The following is a 23,164-nucleotide window of genomic DNA, read 5'->3' as shown; positions in this document are numbered from 1 at the left end:
TGACAGTAACTATATTGTTTGGGTGGAGAAAGGCTTTAATAAAACAAGATATCATTCTCAAGGGAGTCTGGCTGAAAACTGAGAACATTGCTTAGGACAGCCTTGTAGGAGCTTTCCATGGTTTCCCATTAATTGTTTCTCTCTCTCACTGCCAGTCACATTTTTCTGTTTTCATCTCTTCCCTTTTAACTCCAGGAATGCAGTTATTAACTTCCAGTCTGTGAAAAGGAGTCTTTATCTGTCAGACCTTCAGACAGGCAATAATTTGGGTGTTTTGCCAAAGGCGAGACAGCAGTCAACCTCAACTTCAGTTTCCCACCCTGGACTAAGACTGCCTCCTCCTGTTGTGGTGGCTGTGCTGTGATGAGCCTATCAAAGAACTTTCAATAATGGCAGTTCTATTGACAGGGCAGATTCTACCCCTGCTAGGGTTTAGTTACATTTTTGCAGCACATCAATGAGAATCTGAGAAGGGCGATGCCTGTGGGGTAAGGGTGATTAAAGGGTGTGTGTGTTTACATTTTCTTTCTTTGAACTTCTTCCAGAAATGTTTATCTACCATACCTACCATAACTATGGGAAGATGCAACCAATTTAGGGTTTTACTCTATGTGTTTCTGATCTAGGAAATTATATGTATTCCACAACAGCTAAGTGTGATGGCATACACTCTTATCTGTGTTTGTAAAATATTTATAATTTTGCAACCTTTCCTTTCAATGATTCCATAAAACACTAAAGAAAAAAAATTCCAGGGAGTTCCCTTGAGCCACAGCAAGTCAAGTATCCAGCATTGTCATTGCAGTGGCCTGGGTCACTGCTGTGGCATGGGTTCACCCCCTGGCCCAGGAACTTCCACATGCAGTGGGCATGCCAAAAAATAAAAGTAAAAAATAAAAATAATCCATCCTTAACAAAAAGAAAAAAAATTCAAACATGAAAAAGGACATCCTGTTATTTACAACAACATGGACAGACCTTGAGCACATTATGCTAAGGAAGAGAAATTAGTAAGTTAGACAAAGACAAGTACCATATGATCTCACTTATATGTGAAATCTAAAAAGCTAAGCTCTTAAAAACAGAGTAAAACGGTAGTTACCAGGGATGGGTGGGGAAATGGGACAGGTGTTGGTTAAGGGAACAAAGTTGCAACGAGTAGCAAATAAGCCCTAGAGATTTAATGCACAGTATAGTGAATATAGACAACAATATTGTACTATAATCATCCAACTTGCTAAGTTATCCCATCCACTAAAATGAAATGAGAATTATGTAATATGATAGAGGTGCTCATTAACCCTGCAATGACAATCATATTAAATACATATAAATGTATCAGGAGTTCCCTTCATGGCTCAGCAGTTAAATAACCCAGCTAGGATCCATAAAGATGCGGGTTTGATCCCTGGCCTTGCTGAGTGGGTTAAGCATCTGGTGTTGCCATGAGCTGTGGTGTAGGCTGCAGACACGGCTCGGATCTGGCTTTCTGTGGCATAGACTGGCAGCTATAGCTCCGATTTGACCCCTAGCCTAGGAACCTCCATATGCCTCAGGTGTGGCCCTGAAAATCAAAAAAATAAAAATAAATAAAATATATAAATGTATCAAATTAACATGTTGCATGACTTAAATTGCACAGTGTTATATGTCAAATATATTTCAACTAAAAAATGTTCCAAATTTTCACTGATAATCAATTTAGACTTGCTCTCCTCATGATTTTTGTTGGAACTCATTGGAAGTCAGAAAAAATTTAAAGAGAGGAGTTCTTGCTGTGGCTCAGTGGGTTAAGGACCCGACTGCTAGTGGCTCAGGTTGCTGTGGAGGCAGGGGTTTGATCCCTGGCCTGGCTGTTGGATTAAAGAATCCTGCTGTAGCTGTGGCATAGGTTGCAGGTGTGGCTTCGACTCAGTCCCTGGCCCAGGGACTTCCATATGCCATGGGTGCAGCCTTAAAAAAAAATAAATTGAAAAAAAAAAGGGAGTTTAAGGAGAGATTGGTGGTATGGTATCATCACTATTTGGTGAAGAGAATATGTATTATTGCTTCTTGGAAAAGGTAGATATGGTTAGGAAAACACTCTATTAATAGCAACAAGTTACTAGTTATTTAATCTTTGTTCTTAAGTTTGATCTTCGCTTACCTATGCAAAGAACAAAGAAAATTCAAACATTTAAAACAAACTGAGAATAAGTGGCAGAAGTCAAGCACAGTAATATAATACACTTTAATTTACAAAAGTACTTACCATTCTACTTTATTATACAAAAATGGATTTAGTATAAATTGCTTATTTTCCATGCTTATGAGCACTTAAAAATCAGAAAACCTATATATCTCTCTTACTAATGATTTTCTTTCCTTTCTTGCTTTTCCACACTCTTCCTTATTTCTTAAATTTTTTTTTTTTTTTTTTTTTTTTTTTTTTGCTTTTTGCTTTTTGCTTTTTAGGGCCACACCTGTGCCATATAGAGGTTCCCAGGCTAAGGGTCGAATTGGAGCTACAGCCACCGGCCTATACCATAGCCCTAGCAATGCAGGATCCAAGCCCCATCTGTGACCTGCACCTCAGCTCACAGCCATGCCAGATGCTTAACCCACTGAGCGAGGCCAGGGATTGAACCCGCAACCTTATGGTTCCTAGTCGGATTCATTTCCACTGCGCCATGACAAGAACCCCTTCTTCATGATATTTTGAAATGATAGGATTGGTTTTTTAAAATTGACTGTTGTAAATAGAAGAATATTTAACTGCATTTTGATTCAAACGATATTTGAAAGGCTGTCATATGTACAAGGTGTTTAGAATAAATCGATGGATAGAAAAATCCCTAAACCCCATGGAACCTAGTCTAAATGGAAAATAGGCATTGTTTATTTGTTGCTTTAATGTCTGTATTTATTTAAGAAATACTTAACTCTTTATTTGCTAGATACTATTCTAAATAATTTGCAAGTGTTAACATGAAATTATATACGATGAGTGCTTCTAAAGATAGAAATGATCTTTTTATGGGATTTCATTGTAATAATAGGGAACAACAGAGATTTGGGGCATGAAGTAAACACAGCATTTCTTTTATTCCATCACATCTTCAGAATGTGATACAGTACAGGACAGAGGAGAAATCAGGTCCCTTATATCAAGGAGAGGAAGGTGGAGCTGGGTTCACAGTCATCCTCTGCATCTTTTAGCAGTTTGGTCCCTTATGTTGGCCTTGGCTGATGTGACCAGTTTCACGCACATTGACTTGAGATGATTTTTTTTTTCTTCCCTTCCTCCTCCTCCTTTAGCCAGTGTTGTCATGGTTGTTGCCCTTGACTCTGTACTGTTTTATTTTGAGGAAAATTGATGAAGAATACCTCTCTTCAACATTTGCTTGTTAATCCCTATTTTCCTAGAAATGATGGTGTCTGCATACTCGACAGGATGACAGTTTACAAACTAAACTTCAACTCTTCAACTTAAGGAGTTTTAGATCTTTTTTTTTTTTTTTTTCTTTTTCTTTAAGCTCCGAATCAAATTTTGTGTTTTTTTTTTTTTCTTTGTGTGTGTGTCTTTTTAGGGCCGTGGGTATGGCATATGGAAGTTCCCAGGCTAGGGCCTGAATAGGAGCCGTAGCTGCCAGCCTATGCCAACAATCACAGCAACGCCAGATCCAAGCCATGTCTGCAACCTACACCACAGCTCAAGGCAATGCCGGATCCTTAACCCACTGAGGGAGGCCAGGGATCCAACCCATGGTCCTCTTGAATACTAATCGGGTTGGTTAACCACTGAGCCACGACAGAAACTCCAAATTTTGCCTTTTGAAAGTTCATGGAGCTTCCTGTTGCTTTTCAAGCACCATATTCTAGAAACAATATGTTATACTCTTAATTGCATAACTTATATTGTGGTATTTCAAAAGCCTTTAGAAATTATTATACTTTTTTTGAATTCTATTTTACAAATCAAAATAAATTATATGGGTTAGTCAGAAGTTATTATTAAGAGTGGTAAAGAAGAAAAGAGAAAGAGAAATGTTTTATAAACTGTATGAGAATAAGATTTTTACCGTGTGTTGGATGGTCTTTTAATTCTGAAACTTTCTTGAATAAAGGGAATTTGTGAGTTCTTTGAGCAGATTTTGAAGACCCCTGAAATATCGTTTTTGTGATAATACTTATTTTACTACTTGTCTTAGTCTCTCCAGGCTGGTAGAACAAAAAAAAAAAAAAAAAAAAAAAATCACAGACTGGGTAACTTATGAACAACAGACATTTATTTCTCACAGTCTGGAGACTGGGAAGTCCAAGATCATGGTGCTGGCAGATACGGTGTAGTGGCTGGTAAGAGCCCACTTCCTGCTTCCTAGCCATCTCCCTGTGTCCACACATGCTGGACCGGGCAAGCTAGCTCCCTAGGGCTTCCTTTATGAGTGCACTGATCCCATCCATGAGGGCTTTGCCCTTGCGAATTAAGCATCTCCCAAAGGCCCTACCTCCTAACATCACCTCAGGCATTAGGGTTTCAACATATGAATTTGGTGGGGACACAAACATTCAGACCATACTTGATGAAAATTTAGGAGGCCCCTAGAATCTCGCTTTGGTGATTACACTTTCTTTGCTACCTAATATATTTGATTTTTGTGTGTGAGTCATCTGTTTACAAAAGCAGACTGTCCACAGTTTGTAGATAAACCCACTGTTTATCTACAACTAACCACTTCCCCTGCCTTGGTTTGTATAATCAAGTTTACAATCAATCACTAATTTCTCAGTCTCAGTATTATGCAACATTTCAGTTGGGTCAAAATTATAATCTTACGTATGTGTCGTCTGGTAAATTTGACCTCCAGGGGAAAAAAATGCCCTATGCCAATTCTTTGTACTGGTCTAAATTTTGAAATGAGCCACAAGTGTGCTTTGTTTTTAGGTCCATATTGTGGAAGCATGACTGTTCCCAAAGAGCTTTTGCTGGACACCAATGAAGTAACTGTTCGCTTTGAGAGTGGATCCCACATTTCTGGGCGGGGCTTTTTGCTAACGTATGCCAGCAGCGACCATCCAGGTATAGCAGAATAACCAACATATAACCTGTAAACCTTGATCTGTCTTGGAATTCCTCTTGCTACTATCTCTGGACAAAATTATGACCTCATACAGAATTAAGATGTGAGGGAAGAGAGGAACTCAGTGTCTTTTTTTTTTTTTTTTTTTGTCTTTTCTAAGGCCGCTCCCTTGACATATGGAGGTTCCCAGGCGAGGGGTCAGATCGGGGCTGCAGTTGCCAGTCTACGCCAGAGCCACAGCAACACGGGATCCGAGCCGCATCTGCAACCTACACCACAGCTCACCGCAACGCTGGATCCTTAACCCACTGAGCAAGGCCAGGGATCGAACCTGCAGCCTCATGGTTCCTAGTCGGATTCGTTAACCACTGCGCCACGACGGGAACTCTAGAACTCAGTGTCTTTATAAGCTGTTAGGTCTGAACTGGATAGTTTATAGCACATGTTGGACTAATTAGCTGACTTATGTGGGAGAGGCTTGATCTCATTTTCCTAGAAACCTTGGACCGTGTATCTTTGGGACCACCTTCCTGGCCCTTCTAAGGTTCTGGCTGGTCTCTGGAGCTCTCCCCCAACCCCTTTCTTAGGGGTTGCATGAGCATGGGAGTATGAGGAGGATGAAGTCACTGTCACAGAGTTCCCTAGCCATCCAGCTAGTGCACGAGCAGGAAAGAAGGGGAGCATGAACACTGATGAGAGAGGAAAGCGCAGCCTCCGATTCAGGCCTCGTACTCCAGAGTAGCTTCTGTGCAGCCCAGGATCTGCTCAGGGCCACAGAGAGCCCCGGGGTTTCTGCTCTCAGTCCTTTCTAGCAGAAATACTCTGGCAGGGGGACGACATTCATTTCACACTCAGCCAATCAGATCTGACCAATCCTAGCAGGCCCCGTAAACTCAGTGCTCGGCATATGTTGCTCCCTAAGAGCTATTGGCAGGATTAAGCAAAAAAAGAAATTCTGCAGTAAATGTGGAATATTTTGAAAACTATACTAGTTTGATCTAAAAGCATCAAAATCTGCAGTGTCTTAGAGTTTCCATTGCTGAGGATTCGGGTCTATAAATTACTCCAGGGATCATCTTCCATTTAAGTCCTTAGTCCTGACTGATCAAAACTCATAGGCTCTTCTCCCAGAACATCTGGCTCTGTGATTACTCAGATGCCACTGGCTAAATTGTTAAATTAAATGTTCCTGAATTTCTCTATGAACTACACTGGGCTACTGAAATTGTTTTCTCCTGCCAGGGAAGGTTATACACATGAGCTTTGTAGGTTATGCAGCGAATAATAGTAACTGACCAGTGTTGGCTTTTCTGTTGGAAATGGATCCTGTTATTGTTCACTGGAGAAATGCTGAAGAACCATGATTGATGGTAGAAAATAAATTGAAGGGAACTGATGAAATCCTGGGGAGGGTGTCTCAGTTTTGATTTATTTATTTAATTTTTTATTTTTATTTTTTGTCTGTGCCCATGACATGTGGACATTCCAGGGCTAGGGATCAAACCCATGCCATAGCTGTAACCAGAGCCATAGTAGCAACACCAGATCCTTAACCCACTGAGCCATGTGGGAACTCCTTTTATTTATTTTTAAGCAGAGAAGTTCAGATAACTAGATAATGAATAAATGCTTTTTAAAACTGTTTTATTTTAAATTGTGAAGCCTGAGTGTCCTAACTTCCATTTAGTCTGCTAATTGCAATTATCTTTATTTACAACAGATTTAATAACGTGTTTGGAACGAGCTAACCATTATTTGAAGACAGAATACAGGTAAATGCAGGGCCCAAGCTATGCTGCATTCATTGGTTGCTGAACTTTTTGTTTTCCTTGGCATTAAACCAGATAAAGTACTTTATTTGACTTAATTTTATTTTCTAAAAAATCCTTTATAACTAATTAGGGGTGTTTAAATTGATTTCTTATATAGCAGAGGTTAGCAAACTTTCTGTCAAAGGACAAATGGTAAATATTTCAGATTTTGCGGGCTGTGCAGTCTCTTTTGCAACTGTTCATACAGTTTCTGTTGCTGTTGTATGCAAAAGCAGCCACAGACTGTGTATGTGAATGAATGAGTGTGGCTGTGTTCAAATAAAACTTTATTTGTGAAAAAAGCACCGTCCGGATTTGGCCCATGGTCATAGTTTGCTTGACCCCTGAGTTCTAATTTAGTACCAGTGAGCCAAATAGAGTCCAGAGTGCTTTTTTTTTTTTTTTTTTTTTTAACCTGGCCAGTCTTGGGAGGGACTTGGTAGTTCTGGAGGGGGTTCATTTTTTTCTTACAAAAAAGAAACCTACTGAGAATAGGAGATGAAATTTTTCATTCTACCTTTACTCTAACTGGAAATATTACTGAATCTCTTTGATGTCCACTTTCTCATGTCTAAAGTTAAAGAGCCTAGAGGGGGATTTCTCAGCCTTGGCACCATTGATGTTTTGGATTGGATGATTTTGTTGTTGTGAAGAGCTGTTCTGTGCACTGTGGATGTTTTGCAGCATCCCTGGTTATATACTCTTTGTGCCAGTCGTGATAAATGTCTCCTGGTGGGCAGAAATCACTCCCAGTTGAGAACCACTGGTCTAGAGGTCATTGTCAACAAATCTAACACCTTAGAGTGTTTTCTTAGTGCGAGATACAGCTCTTCCAGATTTCGTGTATAGATAGCTCATACGAATGTTCCAGTATGCCAACAAGGCAGGTTCTGTTTTGACCTGAAAACAGAGGCACAAAGCAATTATGTAACTTGCTTAGGGCTACGCAATAAATAAGTACACCCTAAAAGTCGAGCTCAGGAGCCCATGGTCCTAACCATCTGACATTCTATTAAATGAGATTATTTTATATGTAGAATCAATTCTAGTGTTTATTAGAACATAAAGTCTAGTTGAGAAAAATAAAAATGATCAATAATTAAACATTGCCTTTAAAGTTGCTATTCATCAATGTAGACATTCACCAAGATTTTCTTTCCAGCCATATGTGGACAGTGCCAATGGTGACAGGGCCTCTGGGCATCAATAGTCATTTTCTGTCCTCTTCAAGAAAGGAATATATTCACCTACAGCTGTGGTGCCTGATCATCTAAGCTGTGGCCCAACCATGTAGTGCTTAATTAAAGGTGAGGCAAGATGACTGACTAGTACAGGGCCATAATCCTTTACTCATAATTGTGAAATGTAGAACACTTCAAAAGCCAAAAGATTTTTATAACTCACTTGGTGGCAGTATCTGATTAATGTGACCATAAATTCATTTGACAGCAAAATTGGACTAAATTAAACATGAAGTGATTTTGTCTTTATGTACTTGACTTACTATGACTATCCATGATTTGATACAGAGATATTAATGTTTTTTTATTTATTTTTTTTTATTTTTTAGGGCTGCAAATGCTGGATATGGAAGTTCCCAGGCTAGGGGTCATATCGGAGCTACAGCTGCAGGCCTATATTTTAGCCACAGCAACACAGGATGGATCCAAGCCTCATCTGTGACCTACACCACAGCTCATGGCAATGCTGGATCCTTAACCCACTGAGCGGGGCTGGGGATTGAACCCACATCCTCATGGATACTAGTTAGGTTTGTTTCTGCTGAGTCACAACAGGAACTCCAAGATATTAATGTCTTCATTAATATTTGCAGACCTCACTGGAGTCTAACATCATATACATCATTGGCATTGTTTTACTTTTCTAAAATCCAAAAAATTCTGAATTTTGAAATATATCTGGGTCTGAGGGTTAGATTAAGGAACTGCAAACCTGTAGCAGCATTTCAGTTATTTTCATTTCTTAATTCCTTGATTATTATGGCAGTGCTGGACTCCAGTAGGTCAGTGGGGCAGAATTATATGAACCACTTATTTGGGTAGTTTTGATAATTAGATATTGTTACACATCTGATGTGCTAAGTCAGCAGGAGGAAACTGAGAGGAAATGAAATAAAAGCAGCTGCTATTTTGGAATCTGCTGGGGCTGATACATTCTTCTTGAACAAACCAAGTAAACATTATTGTAACATGGTAGATATAGAAACAAGGGCATATGGCATCCACTTTCAAAGCTGTCCATGTTCATATAAAATTTTGAGTTTCCTGTTGAATGGTTTTTGTAGATGTATAGCTGTCTCTTGTAGCCTATTGATATGTTGACACTTGAGGGAACTACAGAGGAGGAAACTGAATATAAGGGGGGTTATATGCAATATACAGGGTCAGACGCTAGTTAAGTAGTAACAGAGCCTGAGTCACCCCTCCATTAGCCCCTTCAACCATGTGTACGCTGTGACATGTTTCTGAAAGTTTCTTGAAAAAATGACTCTTAAGTAAATGAAATTCTAATTGTGAATACCTCTATTAGTCAGACTCTTGGAAACAGAAGGTAAGGAAGTAGTTGCCAAGGGTTTGGGGAAATTGGGAGAGGTTGTTAAAAGGGTATAAACCTTTCTTCAGCTGTAGCGTGAATAAGATCTGAGGATTTAACGTATAACATGGTGACTATAGCTGATAACACCATGTTGTGTAACTGAAATTTGCTACGAGAGAACTTGTGTTCTCGCCAAATATGTGTGTGTGTATGTGTGTGTGTATGAGGTGATAACTGTGTTGATTAACTAGATGGGAGTTCTTTCACAATGTATACATAAATCATCATGTATACTTTAAATGTTTTATAATTTTGTCAGTTGTATCCCCAATAAAGCTGAAAAAATACACCTTGTTTTTCTGACTGCAAAAGTAATTTATAACTAATGTAGACTTCACTATCCAAGACTAGCCATGTGTGGCTATCAGGCATTTAAACTTGGCTAATTCAGATTGAGATGTGCTATAAGTATAAAATATACTGTAGATTTTGAAGACATTATTAAAATAAGGCTGGAAATATCATGATAATTTTTCTGTTCATTACATGTGAAAAGGATAAAATTTGACTATTGGGTTAAATAGAATGTATTAATATTTAGCCTATTCCTTTTGAATTTTTTAATATAGCTACTAGAGTATTTAAATGTACATGTATGGCTTCCATTATGGTCCAACTGGATAATGCTAGTAGCATGAATCCAAATTCACAGAGTTAACATAGAAAATAAAAGTTCCTGGAGTTCCCGTGGTGGCTCAGTGATTAACAAATCCAACTAGGAACCATGAGGTTGCAGGTTCGATCCCTGGCCTCGCTCACTGAGTTAAGGATCCAGCGTTGCTGTGAGCTGTGGTGTAGGTTGCAGATGCAGCTCAGATCCCGAGTTGCTGTGGCTGTGGTGTAGGCCAGCAGCTATAGCTCCGATTCAGCCCCTAGCCTGGGAACCTCCATATGCCATGTGTGTGGCCCTAGAAAAGACAAAAAAAAAAGAAAGAAAAAACTTCCTTGGAGTTCCCCTTGTGGTTCAGTGGGAAACGAATCTGACTAACATTCATGAGGATGCAGGTTCAATCCCTGGCCTTGCTCAGTGGATTAAGGATCCGGTGCTGCCGGGAGCTGTGATGTAGGTCACAGATGAGGCTTGGATCTGGTGTTGCTGTGGCTGTGGCATAGGCCGGCAGCTACAGCTCTGATTCAGCCCCTAGCCTAGGAACCTTCATATACCTAAAAAAAAAAAAAAAAAAAAAAAAAATTCCTCAAAATCCTATGTTTGGAGAGTATCCAGAGATATTCTTCCTTGTTTTCTTTTTATCCATAGAAAACATAAGATGTTATTTAAACATTTCTTTTTATAAAGACAGGATTGTGCTGTATTTATAGTTTTTAGAAACTTTTTTTTCTTAAAAACATTTCTTGGACATCTTAAAATCAATTAAGATGCTTTAGGGAAACTCATTGTTTAATAGAGTTTATAATGAAACCCGACATAGATTAACCTATGTTTTCACAAATCAGGTTTCTGATTTGTCATTAAAGCAAGATGATCCTGCATTTGTATAGAGGAGAGAAAATACCTTTAAGTTTAATTTAATGCTTTTAAATTTAAGTACAACTTAACAAAATATAACCTCTTTATTTTTTTTCTAGCAAGTTCTGCCCAGCTGGTTGTAGAGACATAGCAGGAGATATTTCTGGAAATGTGGTGGATGGATATAGAGATGTAAGTAATTGAGGGTAATTGTATGGCAGGGAGGAAATTAGAGCGTTTGTTGCTTGAAGTTCTCTACAAAGCAAAGTCCAATAACATGTAAAACTTTGTGGATAGATGTACAATTCTCTTTTCTGAAAATAAGTATAAAGACCAAGGTAATTCATGCCTTCATTCCTATTTTTAGCATTTCCAGTTAAGCATACTATACATTAAAATGGTAGCCGGACCCTTTATTATAGCCTAAGGTATAATTCCATCTAATTTTTATGAGATCATCTTTTGTCATGGTTTATTTCTTTATTTTAATGTGCCAGTTGATTCATGTAACACAGCCAAGGAGGTGAACATTCTACATCACAGAAGAGCAGTGTTGTTTCTGGAAGCAGTGAAGCATTTGCCCTGCTCTTATGTATTACTCCCCTTCATCCTTGCATGCTGGTTTCTTATGCTTGTTGAGACTCTCTGGATGATATAAGTTGTTCCTAGAAAACGTGGAAAAAGTAAAATCACAAGAAATCATTTTTCTAAAGTGTATGTCTTATATATATCCAGGTGCGCAATCCTTCATTTCTTCCTGTTTACACATTTCTATCTTGGAAATCTGATATCTGATTTTTAAACATTTACATTCCTATTGAAAATAGATTTAGGAGTTCCCACTGTGATGCAGCAAATTAAGGATCTGGTGTTGTCTCTACAGTGGCTCAAGTTGCTGCTGAAGGCACAGGTTTGAACCCTGGCCCTGTGTAGTGGGTTAAGGATCTGGTGTTGCTGCACTTGGGGCTTGGATTAGATCCCTGGCCTGGGAACTTCCATATGCCACACGTGTGACCGAAAAAGTAAAATTCAAAAACAAAACAAAACAAAAAAACCCTTGGGTTTATAGCTTATGGGATGGGGTTTGAGTGATTAGAAATGTGAAAATCTCTATAGTGATGGAATTTTTTAAGAGTTAGTGACACATGCCTTTGTGTGGGGAAAACATGCATGTTCTAGGAGACTGATCATTTATCTCCAGCAGGAGGAAAAAAAACTTGGCTTTAATTTTACTTTTAGCACATCCGGACTCTGAGAGCAGCAGCTTTTGTGATTTGTTTCTTTTTTCATGTGTTGTCTTTGTTTATAAAATTGACAGAGGACATTTTTTGGCCTCTAAACTGTTTGAAACTTAAAATGATTTACACCACTTCTGTTTGAAAATATATTGGCATAGGCTGAAGTCCCAAAGGACTTCAGGAAATTAACTAAAAGAAATAAAAAGTTGAGGTGTACTGTTTCCCCCTAGCAATATACAGTTTTAATTTATTTTTTGTTGTTGTTGCTGTTGTTTCTTTTTAGGGCGCACCTGTGGCGTATGGAAGTTCCCAGGCTAGGGGTTGAATTGGAGCTGCAGCTGCCGGCCTACACCACAGCCACAGCAATGCCAGATCCAAGCTGAGTCTGCAACCTACACCACAGCTCATGGCAACGCCAGATCCTTAACCCACTGAGCGAAGCCAAGTATAGAACCTGCATCCTCATGGATACTAGTCACATTTGTTTTCTGCTGAACCATGATGGAAACTCGAATACTAGATTCTTAACCTGCTGAGCCACAACAGTAACTCCCTAAAGTTTTAATTTCTTATTTTCCTGTCCAGTATAAGGAACTTAAGAATTATGTGGATAAGAGAAATAGCATGGTTTCTTTATTTGTTTCTCTTGCCTCCACTTGACAGAGCTATCTTTTTCAGGGTGACAGGTAAACGGTTTCCTGCGTGGTACATCTGAGCACATGATCTGGAAGTGCTAGCAAACAGGTTTCCTATTTGACTCACTAACTGATTTTATACCATATGCTTTTGAAATGAGTTTACCTGGAGGGAAAAGTTGTATTTTGAAAACAAATCTCTTCAAAGAAGTCTGATTAGTGTCTTTTTTGTAGATGTTGTTATCGTGGGTATATTAGATCTCTACTGCTACATAACTATTACCAAAAGCTTAGAAGCTTAAAACTACACATGTATTATCTCTCATATTCTGTGGGTCAGGAGTTTGAGCATGACTTAGCTGAGTTCTCCGCTTCAAGGAAACTCACAAGGGTGCATCTGAGGTGACACAAGGGTGTCAGTGGGGCTGTAGTTTCATCTGAGGCTCAACTGGGACAATATTTGCTTCTAAGCTCACATGGTGTTGTTTGCCTTCATTTACTGATGGATTGTTGGATGGAGGACATCAGTTTCTTCCTGGATTTTGGTTGGAGGCTGTCCTCAGCTCCCTGGGCCGTGGACCTTCCCAACCAAAACCAGTCAGAGAATTCCTAGCAAGGGTGTCTCCTGGCAAGACAGGTAACAATCTTATGTAATGTTATTATGGGATTGGTGTCCTGTGACCTTTGCCATTTTCTGACAGTTACGAGAAAGCCTCAGTACCCACTCACAGCTGAGGGGATTGCACAGGAGGCAGAGATCAGGGTGTTACCTTATAGAGTCTCTCCTCCAGAGTGCCTTCATCTTGAGAAGAATGTTCTGTTGTAGCCAGTCTTTTCTGGAAGGGTCTTTGCAAAACCCAAGCACCTCCTCATATCCTCTAGGTTAGGATGGTTGAATCTGGAAAGCAAGTTACTAACAGGGAAGAAATGTGATGAATTAAAGAGCAATTAGAGAAAAAGAATTGGTTCATTCTGTATGGTTTCAAAAGGCAGAACTAGGATTGGTGGATGAAAGTTACAGGGAGGCCAGTTTCCATGACGTATGAGGAATAACTCAACAGTGCAAAATGGGATAGGATGTCTCGAGAGACAGTGAGGCCCCAAGCACTGAAAGTATCAAATGAGGAGGTTACAGCCTTTTGTTGGGGTGGCCTGGATGCATGTGAGAAGGTGCTGGGGGTGGAGAAGGGGGCGGTCTTTCAGGAGGTGTCTGCAGAAAATTTAAAGGTCTTTCAGAATTCTGAAGATTCTATGATTCTGCCTCCTTGCTTGATGAATTAAGGCATCATATGGTGTGCTAACCATGCCAGTTAAGAATAGAAGCTTTCCTTTAAGCTCTGCCTCACCTGGAAACCAGACATAAAAAGCCCCCAGAACAGTTTTTATCTTGGTACCTTCTCCAATCCTGCTGACTGTACCATCTGCTTTTAAGTGGAACACATCCCTTAACTAATTCATTTCAGTAATTCTCCATTCCCCCAAAATGTTCAAGCACTATTGTAAATTAAAGGCAGACAGTACAGACTGTGTGCTCCTCGTCTGGGAAGAGGAGGGGAGAAACCCATCTATTGCTTACACCCACAAAGCCAGAGGCAGATACGTTACGCTGGTGAGCGGTTGTCTCTGACTGATGACAATATTAATATCATAATAAAATGCGAATTAATTTTTGTCATATTTTCCAAAATGTCTGTAATGAAGGTATACCACATTTCTAAAGCAGATGTTTTCATCATACGAAGACTAGCAACACTGAAACAGTTCATGCCCTAGAATGAATATATTTTTATAATTTAACATATGACCATCATTCCACCAGCATTTCAAACATGTGCTTTCTTCATGTTATATTAAGGTCAATCTAAAATGTTTACTTTTAGGAGTTCCTTTTGTGGCTTAGCAGGTTAAGAACCCAACTAGTATCATGAGAATGCAGGTTCTATCCCTGGCCTGGCTCGCTGGGTTGCCGTGACCTGTGATGCGGCTCAGATCTGGCATTGCTGGGGCTGTGGTTGTGGCGTGAGCCAGCAGCTGTAGTTCTAATTCAACCCCTAGCCTGGGAACTTCCAGATGCTGCACCTGTGGCCCTAAAAAGAAAAGAAAAAAAAAAGTTTACTTTTTCATTACGTTTTATTTTAATACTTTGTCAGTACTTTTTAGTACCGGCTGATTTTTCCTAAAGGAAGACTTAAGAAAATGCTCCAATTCTGAAATGATTTGTTTGCTTTGAGAGTTAAGTCTTCTCATGCTGATCTGTTTGGTTATCTTTTGTGGCTCAGTTAACTTCAGAGATGTTTAATTTCATCAACATACAGATTCATGAGTCTTGGCCTGTTTTCCTTAGCTGTCTAATGCATTCCCTTTCCTGAAGAATTACATTTAAATTATTTGTTTGAGGCAATCAGTAGTTAACACAGGCCTGTGATGTGGCTCTCCTACATTTACATTTCAGGGAGGCGTAAACCTCAAAATAGCTAGAAAATAAAGTATGAATCTGTGATTCAAAAGGAACTTTTTAAAAAATCAGGTATAATGAATGTGAATTTTTAAAATTGTTACCAAAAAAAACCCCCAACTTTAGAAAAAAGTTAGTGGGTGAGAGAGTGATTTTTTTTTTTAAGGAAATAACCCGGAAAAGGGCTGATAATTTGATCATAATACTATGATAAATCTGGAGATGTATGCTATGGCCTGCATTTAATATTATGAAAATCGTATGAATTGTATTAATTTAATATGCAACAATGCAGTGAAATAAATTCCACAAATTGGGCACAGACCATGGAGTTTTCCAAATGCCAGGGACTGTGGGAAATGAGAATATTTGTTGGCCAGTGGTGCCAGCATGTCCTATTTCTTGTTGGCCTATGAACCTGTCCTCTCGTAACCAAGGAGGTCCTGGAACAAGCTAAGTCCAGTGAGAGCTCTACACAGGGCAGGGCTCCAGGTGGGAAGACCGTCCCCTCCTCAGACTGGCTGCCAAGGAAGCCAGGTGACCCCAGGGATGGCAAGAATTGCTGCCCAGCCAACCACTGGACCAGTTTGCTTTTCATTTGGGGCTGAGAGGGGAGGCAGGCCTGCATGGACCCTGTAACAGGTACACAAGGTGCCCTTTAGAATCACAGGGTGATGTAGACATCACCCAGTCCAGACTTTTCATGGTCCAGATGAATTGGGAAGCTCAGTCCAGAGTAGTGAGATGACTCAAGCCCACGTAGCAGAGTTAGGGGCAGAGCCAGGGTAGTGCGCTGGCTTAATTTAAATTCAGGACGTTCCCGTTATAGCTAGCTCCTCCATTTTTTTTTTTCCCCACCCAAAAAGTCTAGAACAGTAATAAGAAAATTCAGAAAAAAATTGAAAATGCAAGCTGCCTATTTAATTTAAAAAGTACCATCTCTTCTTCTTATTCTTCTTTTTGTTTTTTTCCAAAATCAGGAAGGATGGTATCTGCACCTGTTTCAGCATTCTCATATTTCTTCTCTCTCATGAAATGCCCCCGCTTCTTTGCTATGATAGCAGTCATGGCAAAACTGGCTCACTTTGCCAAATCTATTCTAGTTGGGGAAATAGGAGCTCTCTAAATTAAAGATGACAAAAATTCTCAGTTTTATTGCAACATTAGTTGCAAAATACGGTTGGTCTCATCGATCCTCTTAATATTGTAACCTAAATCTAATAGAAATTTTCCACTGCAGTGAGATAAACAGTGTTGTCGTTAACACGAAGAGAAACTCCCTAGTTCAGTTATTGAGATACAATTTCATGAGCTTCTTGTCTCTTTTCCACCTTAGCATTGCAGAGAAGTAGGTCAGTGTTAAAGTTTATTTAAGAAAAGATCCCTCGTGGCCCCTCAGTCCTGGGCCAACAGCCTAATCACCCTCCCACACAGGCCCCTACAGACCTGGGTGCCGTGTGAAAAAGTTCCATCCTTCCTTCTAATCAGAGCCAGCCAGGTGCCCCTGCCACATTTGTCACACCAGCCAGCAGCCTTGGGGGTCTGAGCTGTTTGACCCTCTCAGAGAAGATTCAAGAATGAGAGGGAGGCTGTGGGCTCTGGGCTGCTCATCATTGCTCTGAGAACTTCAGAAAGTTTTCTGTTCCATTGACTGTCCTGTGGCTGACACCACCATTTCGGTTTCGATGCCTTGTTAAATCTTTTAATTTTAAAATGAAGCTGTGGTATGGAAGGTTCACCATCTCAGATGATCCTCAGGATGTATATTTAGTAAAGCAAATGTAAGAAACGGATCAGTTACTTACTCTTGCTTCACAAGTCACCCCCAAAACTTAGGCTTAAAGTGACAGCCATTTTGCTGATGCGTTTGTGGGTCAGCAATTTGGGCTGGTTGGTTCTGAAGCTTTCTTTGCCTGGAATCGTTCTTGCTGGTGCCGTCACGTGGCAAATCATCTGGGGCCGGAATCTACAGTGGCCCCACTGACATGTGTGACAGTTGATGGGGCCATGTTACCTGCAGCAGAACAAAGCAAGCCGTCTGACCCAGCTCAGAGACGGTGTGGGAGGTGACTACACAAGTAGGGCCACCAGACAGTGATATTCACTGGGGAGCCTCGAATGCTGTAAATTACCGCCTTTCTTTCCTACCTAGTGGAAAGTTTCCCAAGTTAGCATAAATATGGCGACTCTGATGTCATTCTGAGATAGTCATCTAAGAATTTTTTCCATCCCTTTATACTGTTTACTTCCCTGAATTATAACTTAGCATGTCATGGGTCAAATAGGCATGCTGACCACAAGTTGTAGCAAAATGGAAAACTCCCACTATATTTTGGATGCATCGCTGAGTCTTTATAAGTGATGATGTTACTGTGTTTCAGACCTCTTTATTGTGCAAAGCCGCCATCCATGCGGGAATAATTGCCGATGAACTGGGTGGTCAGATCAGCGTGCTCCTGCGCAAAGGGTTAAGTCGATATGAAGGAATCCTGGCCAATGGTGTGCTGTCAAGGGAGTAAGTACGGCGCCTCTTGTTCTGAGTGGAAGGTAACCCCACAGGCATAATTAAGCAGTTCACAATTGTGAAAAGACTGCAGGCTTGTGATACCAAGGGCTCGTCAGCTGAGAAAGATATGCCAGTGCTTACAGCAGCATTTATGGTGTCATTGTGGAAGAGAAATGTAGCCATTGAAAAGCTCACTGTTATGCTGCCAAGTAAGTTAAAATGGTCCACATCTGAAGTCCGGGTAGAGGGGCTTTCTACTCTCAGGTGCTTCAGTGGGAGGGAAGAAAGGCTTAGTCCTCTCTAGTGTCTCCAGTGTCTATAAATTACTGATTATCTCTGATATAACCGAAGATACTGAAGGAGATGAGGGACTGAAATAGACCCAAGCAGGGCTGAACACCCTCCAGCGGATCCCTAGAGACAATCTCCTAAGGATGAATAATAGTTGGGAAGTTAGAAAAAAAGAAAAAAGGCTTGCGTTCACTTCTCTGTTTGGTATTATCCTCGGATCTTTTATCTTCATAAGAAAAAAGTATGTTGATTGCTTTTAACAACTTCAACCTCAGCTCTTAGTGCTTTCAGATTTCCTCAGCCTGAGTGGAAAACTAGAGCTATTAGAACTAACTGCAGGCATCTAGGTGTCCACCCATGTAAGCGGGCAGCTTGGACTGGTCCAGAGGGACACTGCCTTTGGAATGAATGGACACCTAGTCAGGGAACAATGCTACTGTGTGATTGGTGCCTTAGGGGGATTGGTGCCAGGACCCCTGTGGAAACCAAAATCCATGGATGCTCAAGTCTCTTATATAAAATGGCATAAGATTTACACAAAACTATGCACATCCTTCTGTATATTTTTTATTTTTGTTTTTGTTTTTTTGGGGGGGCTGCACCTGCAGCATATGGAGGTTCCCAGGCTAGGGGTCTAATCAGAGCTAGCTACAGCTGCCAGCCTATGCCACAGCCAACAAGGGATCCGAGCCATGTCTGTGACCTACACCACAGCTCACGGCAACTCCAGATCCTTAACCCACTGAGCGACGCCAGGGATCGAACCTGCAACCTCATGGTTCCTGGTTGGATTCATTTCTGCTGCGCCATGGTGGGAACTCCCCTTCTGTATATTTTAAATCATTCCTAGATTACTTATAATACCTAATACAATGTAAATGATATGGAAATAGTTGTAAGCACAATGTAAATATGGTATGAATTATTGCCAGCATGCCACAAATTCCAATTTTGCTTTGTGGACTTTCCATTTTTTTTTCCCCCTAAATATTTTCACTCCATGGTGGATTGAATCTCGGGATGCAGAATCTGGATATGGCTGACTGTGCACGCACATGTATTCACACACATGTATACCATGTACATGAATACAATTTATGTACACATGCTTTTATGCATATGCACACACATATGTATATACATTTTTTTTTCCTTTTGTATTTGCCTCAAACTCTTTGGGGCATTAAAATTTATGTTCTAATTTATAGTAAAAGTGATTGCTCATGCCCAGTAAACTTTAAATATCTGCTTGATGTTGACTTTGAGAATCTGTTTCTTTTTATGTTTTTTATTGGTTGGTTCTGTTGATACTGTGGTGCTATTTCAGGAAGGTATTAAGCTGAGGCCTCAATTTGATGGGTGCTTCTGTCTCCAAATAGGACCAAAGAACTGGCCTTTGGCTTTCAATCCGTTTTTTTGGCATCTCTTGCTTATGTTTGTTTGTATTTGAGTGCTTCATTTGAATGCTCGTCTGTATATGAGAGAGTAAAAAGTTCAACTTGTACTACTTGGATTTTATTCTGCTTTTGAAGAAAAGACTTAAACTTGAATTAATGTTCTCAATTACTTCCTCTACAGCAGTTGGACTTAATACTTCATGAAGTCACTTTATATGAATTGATATTAAACTTTGACACAAAAGAGTCCAGAAATCTAAGCCATTAATGAATTAGGAAAAGTTTTGCTCCACATTCCATGTAGTTAGTTGAACAAATCGTCCTGTCTTTGCTTGGGTGGGAATAGACAGAAAGCCCAGGATTGTAATCAGAGTCCCTTCTTCTGACGGTGGTTTTGCACTGTCTTTTTGTGCTGAGCAGAGAAGAGTAAGCGCAGCACTCATACGGGTTCTTCCACTCATCTCCATTCCCAGATCTTCAGGGAGCAGTTGTTTTGATCCCGGCTGTTTTGCTCTTGGGGAAGCACAGTACATGCGGTCACTGAACTTCTGTTCCCACACGCAGTTGTTTGGCGTTCAGGAAGAAACAGAAGGAAGCATTGCAGCTGAGGAAGAAGGGGTCCCTAAAGTAAATATCTCGGTTCTTCTGGGACTCATCCTGGGTCAGGTCACTTCCTTGGTTTGAGGAGACGAGAATGGAATCAGGAAAAGCAACTGACCTCACACAGAGAATGATGGCTCAGACCATCTGTAGGGAAGGCTTTTCTTTGTGTTTACATCAGATCCTTCACGATGGCTGCTACAGCCCTCTGGGAAGGCTGGCAATTCCTGGAATCTGGTTGAATTCATCCACCCTGTTATGTGAAGGCCTCAGAACCCCATTCTGCCCAGGATGTTTCCATTTTTAGAAGGAAGAGGAAGCTTATTTACCTGTAGCATTCTCTAGGTGGTTGTATTCAATTTGTTTAGTTGGTGAAATGGAAAGACCTCTTCCAGCTGATAATAGAGGAAAGCCAGGCAGAGGGATCTTAGAAGCAGACCCTTCCCTAGCATTGTCTTCTCAGGGTTAACTCCAAAGCTCACCTTCTTTCCATAACTTCTCTTTCTCACCAAGAACAAGATAAATGTTTTATTTAATATTTCATGGCAGTGGGAGCATGTTTAGGCAATCAGGGTTGCAGCAGAATTTTGGGAGCTTATCTGGGCCAAACTTCAAGGGTAATACTTAATGCAGGAACATTAGAGAAAATAGAAAAATTAAAGAAACGCTCTAAACAAATCTTAACAGAAAGGTAAATATAAATTGCAACAAGGTTCTCCTTTCTTTAAAAGATAGGAGAGCTGAGTCCTCAGCCTGTCTTGGCCCCTAACTGTGAACCAAAGAGTCCCTTGACCCAAGTAAGCCTGAGTTTTCTCATGTGAGAAATGATTGATGCCTACATTATATTCAGCACAGATGATAATAGGACCTTTCTGTGGAAAATCAGGGCTTAGGAAGTCTCTTCCTGAGAGCAGACCAAGAATATGAAAAAAAAAACAAAAAACCCAAACCCTGTTACTTAAAAAAACAAATAACAAAACCTTTGATGTGAAGGTGCTTATATTCCTGTCCAAACTATTTTTGGGTTCTCTGTGGATTTTACATTTTGGTACTCTGTTCATTATTGTCACTGTAATTCAGAGGTAAACATTTAAAATAGAAAGCCATCCTTTTAGATTATAAAATAATTAAACATAACAGTGACATCTACCTTTTTTTTTCTTTCTTTCTTTTTTTTTTTTTGGTTTTCCTCTAGTATCTAATACAGTAAGTATGATTGCACATAAGATTAATCTTGAGAATTCCAAGTTTCTTTTGTTTTGTTTTTTGGCTGTTCCTATGGCATGTGGAATTTCCCGGGGCAGGGATTGAACCTACTCCACAGCAGTGACCAGAGCCACAGTAGTGACAACGCTGAACACTTAACCTACTGAGCCACCAGGGAACTCCTGATAATTCCAAGTTTTATATTCATGATATGTATTGTTACACCATTGAGTTGGTGAGGGATTTACACAAAGGTAATGTGATTTTCTTAGGCCTTAGGAATCTCTTCTCCACAGAAGGAGACAACTGTAGAACAAGGCTGATTTGCTAAGTTCGCCCAGAAGAGTAGTGCAGGCTGTAGAACAAGAGCATCCAGAGGCCTGAGGGTCAATGCCAGACACAAGCAGGACTGTCTTGCAGCAGTGAGGGCCCAGCTCAGGAACCGGTCAGTGCAGTGCTCTGAGTTTTCTCTAGCTGCACCTTGTCATCCAGAAGCAGGAGCTGATTCGTGGCTTGGTGTCATCGCTGCAGTAGGTGGGAGCGTGGCTGGAAAGAGAGACAGACCAGGCTGAGGCTGTCCTTAGAGCCATGCAGCTGGGATGGAAGGAGTAGAAAAATCTATAAAGAAGGCAGCTAGCAAATGACAGGCTCATTCTTCTAAAAGTGATCAGGCATCTTCATGTCTGTCTGTGGCCCTTGACTGTTGACAGTGAGTGGGGCAGTGTAGGGGTGACTGCCACAGCAGAGGGAGTATTCAGGGCAGTCACCCTCTGCCTTGGTCACCACATATGCATTGGGATTTAAGGCTGTCTGAGAGACTGCATGTGTGCCTGTTCCTTCCTACTACTGTGTGGCATGATGGAGACAGCACAGGACTGTGATTCGAAAGAAGTGTCTCAAGAATTCTGGCCACTTGTCACCTGTATGAATTTAGGGAAGTTGCTTATCTTTGATGGGCCTTTGGTATTTTAAAGAGTTTCTTGGTCTATGAAATACCAAAGGCAGAGACGGTAACAGTAGTCTTGCCAGGTGCCACAGGACCACATGAGATGTGGGACAGCTCTGAGCCCCATGCTGTAGCACTGTACCAGTCATTAAGATCCAGTCAAGCAACTCACCTCCTCATCTTTGTGTTTATTATTCCAGTGGTTCCCTGTCAGACAAGCGATTTCTGTTTACCTCCAATGGTAAGGATCATGCTTTCCTTAAGAATTTGATAGTTTAAGATCTTCAGGGGTAGTTTACACTTTCATACCCCTCAGATGATATAGTTAAATTCTATAAGGATTAGTTTTGCTTTTTCCCTCAGGTCACAAAGCACCAAGTATGCTGTGACTTAAAAATACGTAAGACAGTAAACCCAATTAGCATTAAGCAGAAGATATTTTTTCCTTATTATCTCTCTCAAGCTTTGGCCAAAAAGAATAACAATTTGAAATTACATTTATTTTAAGATAGGTTCCTTTATGTTAGATTTTAACAGAATAAATCTTTTAAATAGTACCATTGGATTTGTTGCGTATCTGGGATGAAGTTACTGAAAACAGATATATAAACACTTTTTAGTCCCTCCATCATGGAATATATTCTGTGTAAGTATTCTCCTTCACATAAAAGGATATATTTCAAGAACAAGATGAACTTGTCTTCTTTGCCCAGGAAGAGGACCAGCCTTTATCTGCTCCCTCCACACTGTCTTGGACTTGGTGTAGTTAACCTCCCCGGGGGGAGGTTGGGTACCATTTACTGATCTTCAGCACACCTGACATACCTGCTCTTCAAGGGTACAGAGTTGGAGTCCTCCTCGCACCAAGTGAGAAGAACCTTAGCATTTTCAACCTTTAAGACACCTGTTACTTTGTTGAGATCAGGGTGACTTTA

The 23,164-nt window shown here is 40.3% G+C and overlaps 2 protein-coding genes across 5 annotated transcripts in view; one reads left to right on the top strand and one right to left on the bottom strand.

Moving 5' to 3' along the window:
* PHF3 (PHD finger protein 3) overlaps nt 1-23,164 on the bottom strand; it is a 1,103,753-nt gene that overhangs the window by 959,541 nt on the left and 121,048 nt on the right. The gene's annotated exons all lie outside the window — the stretch shown is intronic.
* Nucleotides 1-23,164, top strand: part of DCBLD1 (discoidin, CUB and LCCL domain containing 1) — an 80,303-nt gene that overhangs the window by 39,136 nt on the left and 18,003 nt on the right. For 3 of the 4 annotated variants that reach the window (XM_084958381.1, XM_005654388.4, XM_084958380.1), the window contains exons 3-7: nt 4,925-5,059; nt 6,781-6,832; nt 11,075-11,147; nt 17,665-17,798; nt 22,430-22,470. In XM_084958381.1, coding sequence (XP_084814507.1) covers nt 4,925-5,059; nt 6,781-6,832; nt 11,075-11,147; nt 17,665-17,798; nt 22,430-22,470 — 435 coding nt within the window. The remainder of the gene's footprint in view (nt 1-4,924; nt 5,060-6,780; nt 6,833-11,074; nt 11,148-17,664; nt 17,799-22,429; nt 22,471-23,164) is intronic. The other variant, XM_084958386.1, reaches the window with a different exon arrangement.

The sequence above is a fragment of the Sus scrofa genome, chromosome 1 (genome assembly GCF_054392235.1).
Source record: "Sus scrofa isolate SSC_HxYL_T2T_F1_AM1 chromosome 1, Sscrofa_HxYL_maternal_Yorkshire_Landrace_v2.0, whole genome shotgun sequence".
NCBI lineage: Eukaryota > Metazoa > Chordata > Mammalia > Artiodactyla > Suidae > Sus > Sus scrofa.
This window is presented reverse-complemented; position numbering and strand designations above follow the sequence as displayed.